This window comes from Oncorhynchus nerka, linkage group LG18 (assembly GCF_034236695.1).
Source record: "Oncorhynchus nerka isolate Pitt River linkage group LG18, Oner_Uvic_2.0, whole genome shotgun sequence".
NCBI lineage: Eukaryota > Metazoa > Chordata > Actinopteri > Salmoniformes > Salmonidae > Oncorhynchus > Oncorhynchus nerka.
Window position 1 is genome coordinate 5,860,937 of NC_088413.1, and position 5,000 is coordinate 5,865,936.

A 5,000-nucleotide genomic window follows, 5' to 3' on the forward strand; every position below is an offset into this window, starting at 1 on the left:
GAGTTACACATGGAGTAAACAACAACACAGAGTTACACATGGAGTAAACAACAACACATACAGTCAATAACACAATAGAAAGGTCTATATACAGTGTGTACAAATGAGGTAGGATAATGGAGGTAAGGCAATACATAGGCCCATAGAGGCAGAATAATTACAATTTAACAATTAAACACTGGAATGGTAGGATGTGCAGAAGATGATGTGCAAGTAGAGATACTGGATAAATAACAATATGGGGATGAGGTAGTTGGGTGGGCTGTTTACTGATGGGCTGTTTACTGATGGGCTGTTTACTGATGGGCTGTTAACTGATGGGCTGTTTACTGATGGGCTGTTTACTGGTGGGCTGTTTACTGATGGGCTGTTAACTGATGGGCTGTTTACTGATGGGCTGTTTACTGATGGGCTGTTTACTGATGGGCTGTTTACTGATGGGCTGTTTACTGATGGGCTGTTTACTGGTGGGCTGTTTACTGATGGGCTGTTTACTGATGGGCTGTTTACTGATGGGCTGTTTACTGATGGGCTGTTTACTGATGGGCTGTTAACTGATGGGCTGTTAACTGATGGGCTGTTTACTGATGGGCTGTTTACTGATGGGCTGTTTAACTGATGGGCTGTTTACTGGTGGGCTGTTTACTGATGGGCTGTTTACTGATGGGCTGTTTACTGATGGGCTGTTTACTGATGGGCTGTTTACTGATGGGCTGTTAACTGATGGGCTGTTAACTGATGGGCTGTTAACTGATGGGCTGTTTCCAGCAGAGAACTGGAAGGAAAGGCGGCCAAAGGAAGAACTGTTTTTTTGGGGGTGACCAGTGAGATATACCTGCTGGAGCGCGTGCTACAGGTGGGTGTTGCTATGGTGACCAGTGAGCTGAGATACGGCGGGGTTTTACCTGAGTGAGTGAGTGAGTGAGTGAGTGAATGAGTGAGTGACTGTGTGTGTGTGTGTGTGTGTGTGTGTGTGTGTGTGTGTGTGTTTAAAGTGTAGCTTTCTTCTTTATTCTGATGAAGTCCCACCTTGATCAAACGCTTTTCCAGGATTCCATGTACCTGGCTCCTGAAACACACAACCATCAGGATGATTAACATTACAACACACACACACACACCACACACACACACACACACACACACACACACACACACACACACACACACACACACACACACACAGTAAATAGAGAGAATAGTGTGTAGATGTTACCAACCTCCACTTCCTAGCGGTCAGACAGCAGTAGACAGAACAGATAGAGATATCAGACAGAATAGTTGGAGATATCAGACACGACAGTTAGAGATATCAGACAGGACAGTTAGAGATATCAGACACGACAGATAGAGATATCAGACAGCAGTAGACAGAACAGATAGAGATATCAGACAGGACAGTTAGAGATATCAGACAGGACAGTTAGAGATATCAGACACGACAGTTAGAGATATCAGACAGGACAGTTAGAGATATCAGACACGACAGATAGAGATATCAGACAGCAGTAGACAGAACAGATAGAGATATCAGACAGAACAGATAGAGATATCAGACACGACAGATAGAGATATCAGACAGGACAGTTAGAGATATCAGACAGGACAGTTAGAGATATCAGACAGAACAGATAGAGATATCAGACAGGACAGTTAGAGATATCAGACAGAACAGATAGAGATATCAAACAGGACAGATAGAGATATCAGACAGCAGTAGACAGAACAGATAGAGATATCAGACACGACAGTTAGAGATATCAGACAGAACAGATAGAGATATCAAACAGGACAGTTAGAGATATCAGACAGGACAGTTAGAGATATCAGACAGGACAGTTAGAGATATCAGACAGGACAGTTAGAGATATCAGACAGGACAGTTAGAGATATCAGACAGGACAGTTAGAGATATCAGACAGGACAGTTAGAGATATCAGACAGACAGATAGAGATATCAGACAGAACAGATAGAGATATCAGACAGCAGCAGACTAGTCTACCCCAGTAACCAGAGTAGTCTACCCCAGTACCCAGAGTAGTCTACCCCAGTACCCAGAGTAGTCTACCCCAGTACCCAGAGTAGTCTACCCCAGTACCCAGAGTAGTCTACCCCAGTACCCAGAGAAGTCTACCCCAGTACCCAGAGTAGTCTACCCCAGTACCCAGAGTAGTCTACCCCAGTACCCAGAGTAGTCTACCCCAGTAACCAGTCTACCCCAGTACCCAGGGTAGTATACCCCAGTACCCAGAGTAGTCTACCCCAGTACCCAGAGTAGTCTACCCCAGTACCCAGGGTAGTCTACCCCAGTACCCAGAGTAGTCTACCCCAGTACCCAGAGTAGTCTACCCCAGTACCCAGGGTAGTCTACCCCAGTACCCAGAGTAGTCTACCCCAGTACCCAGAGTAGTCTACCCCAGTAACCAGTCTACCCCAGTACCCAGAGAAGTCTATCCCAGTACCCAGAGTAGTCTACCCCAGTTACCAGTCTACCCCAGTACCCAGAGTAGTCTACCCCAGTAACCAGTCTACCCCAGTACCCAGAGTAGTCTACCCCAGTAACCAGTCTACCCCAGTACCCAGAGTAGTCTACCCCAGTAACCAGAGTAGTCTACCCCAGTACCCAGAGTAGTCTACCCCAGTAACCAGTCTACCCCAGTACCCAGAGAAGTCTACCCCAGTACCCAGAGTAGTCTACCCCAGTACCCAGGGTAGTCTACCCCAGTACCCAGTCTACCCCAGTACCCAGAGTAGTCTACCCCAGTACCCAGGGTAGTCTACCCCAGTACCCAGAGTAGTCTACCCCAGTACCCAGAGTAGTCTACCCCAGTACCCAGGGTAGTCTACCCCAGTACCCAGAGTAGTCTACCCCAGTACCCAGAGTAGTCTACCCCAGTAACCAGTCTACCCCAGTACCCAGAAAAGTCTATCCCAGTACCCAGAGTAGTCTACCCCAGTAACCAGTCTACCCCAGTACCCAGAGTAGTCTACCCCAGTAACCAGTCTACCCCAGTACCCAGAGTAGTCTACCCCAGTAACCAGTCTACCCCAGTACCCAGAATAGTCTACCCCAGTAACCAGTCTACCCCAGTACCCAGAGTAGTCTACCCCGGTACCCAGAGTAGTCTACCCCAGTAACCAGTCTACCCCAGGACCCAGAGTAGTCTACCCCAGTACCCAGAGTAGTCTACCCAGTACCCAGAGTAGTCTACCCCAGTACCCAGTCTACCCCAGTACCCAGAGCAGTCTACCCCAGTACCCAGAGTAGTCTACCCCAGTACCCAGGGTAGTCTACCCCAGTACCCAGAGTAGTCGACCCCAGTACCCAGAGTAGTCTACCCCAGTACCCAGAGTAGTCTACTCCACTACCCAGAGTAGTCTACCCCAGTACCCAGAGTAGTCTACCCCAGTACCCAGGGTAGTCTACCCCAGTAACCAGAGTAGTCTACCCCAGTACCCAGGGTAGTCTACCCCAGTACCCAGAGTAGTCTACCACAGTACCCAGGGTAGTCTACCCCAGTACCCAGAGTAGTCTACCCCAGTAACCAGTCTACCCCAGTACCCAGAGTAGTCTACCCCAGTACCCAGAGTAGTCTACCCCAGTACCCAGAGTAGTCTACCCCAGTACCCAGAGTAGTCTACCCCAGTAACCAGTCTACCCCAGTACCCAGAGTAGTCTACCCCAGTAACCAGAGTAGTCTACCCCAGTACCCAGAGTAGTCTACCCCAGTAACCAGTCTACCCCAGTACCCAGAGAAGTCTACCCCAGTACCCAGAGTAGTCTACCCCAGTACCCAGGGTAGTCTACCCCAGTACCCAGTCTACCCCAGTACCCAGAGTAGTCTACCCCAGTACCCAGGGTAGTCTACCCCAGTACCCAGAGTAGTCTACCCCAGTACCCAGAGTAGTCTACCCCAGTACCCAGGGTAGTCTACCCCAGTACCCAGAGTAGTCTACCCCAGTACCCAGAGTAGTCTACCCCAGTACCCAGGGTAGTCTACCCCAGTACCCAGAGTAGTCTACCCCAGTACCCAGAGTAGTCTACCCCAGTAACCAGTCTACCCCAGTACCCAGAGAAGTCTATCCCAGTACCCAGAGTAGTCTACCCCAGTAACCAGTCTACCCCAGTACCCAGAGTAGTCTACCCCAGTAACCAGTCTACCCCAGTACCCAGAGTAGTCTACCCCAGTAACCAGTCTACCCCAGTACCCAGAGTAGTCTACCCCAGTAACCAGTCTACCCCAGTACCCAGAGTAGTCTACCCCAGTAACCAGTCTACCCCAGTACCCAGAGTAGTCTACCCCAGTAACCAGTCTACCCCAGTACCCAGAGTAGTCTACCCCAGTACCCAGAGTAGTCTACCCAGTACCCAGAGTAGTCTACCCCAGTACCCAGTCTACCCCAGTACCCTGAGTAGTCTACCCCAGTACCCAGAGTAGTCTACCCCAGTACCCAGGGTAGTCTACCCCAGTACCCAGAGTAGTCGACCCCAGTACCCAGAGTAGTCTACCCCAGTACCCAGAGTAGTCTACCCCAGTACCCAGAGTAGTCTACTCCACTACCCAGAGTAGTCTACCCCAGTACCCAGAGTAGTCTACCCCAGTACCCAGGGTAGTCTACCCCAGTAACCAGAGTAGTCTACCCCAGTACCCAGGGTAGTCTACCCCAGTACGCAGAGTAGTCTACCTCAGTACCCAGGGTAGTCTACCCCAGTACCCAGAGTAGTCTACCCCAGTACCCAGAGTAGTCTACCCCAGTAACCAGTCTACCCCAGTACCCAGAGTAGTCTACCCCAGTACCCAGAGTAGTCTACCCCAGTACCCAGAGAAGTCTACCCCAGTACCCAGAGTAGTCTACCCTGCATGAGGTGAAACCAAACCAGTGGAAAAGTGGCCTCCACCCTGCTACCATCAGGAGACAGGACATCTAGACAGCCCTGTTCACCCTGCTACCATCAGGAGACAGGACATCTAGACAGCCCTGTTCACCCTGCTACCAC

General features: G+C 50.1%; 1 protein-coding gene across 1 annotated transcript in view; it reads right to left on the bottom strand.

Annotated features, from left to right (window-relative positions):
* The window catches only part of spock3 (SPARC (osteonectin), cwcv and kazal like domains proteoglycan 3), a 31,799-nt gene that overhangs the window by 16,478 nt on the left and 10,321 nt on the right, over positions 1 to 5,000 (bottom strand). Inside the window, exon 2 of the mRNA XM_065004504.1 lies at positions 1,030 to 1,069. Coding sequence (XP_064860576.1) covers positions 1,030 to 1,069 — 40 coding nt within the window. The remainder of the gene's footprint in view (positions 1 to 1,029; positions 1,070 to 5,000) is intronic.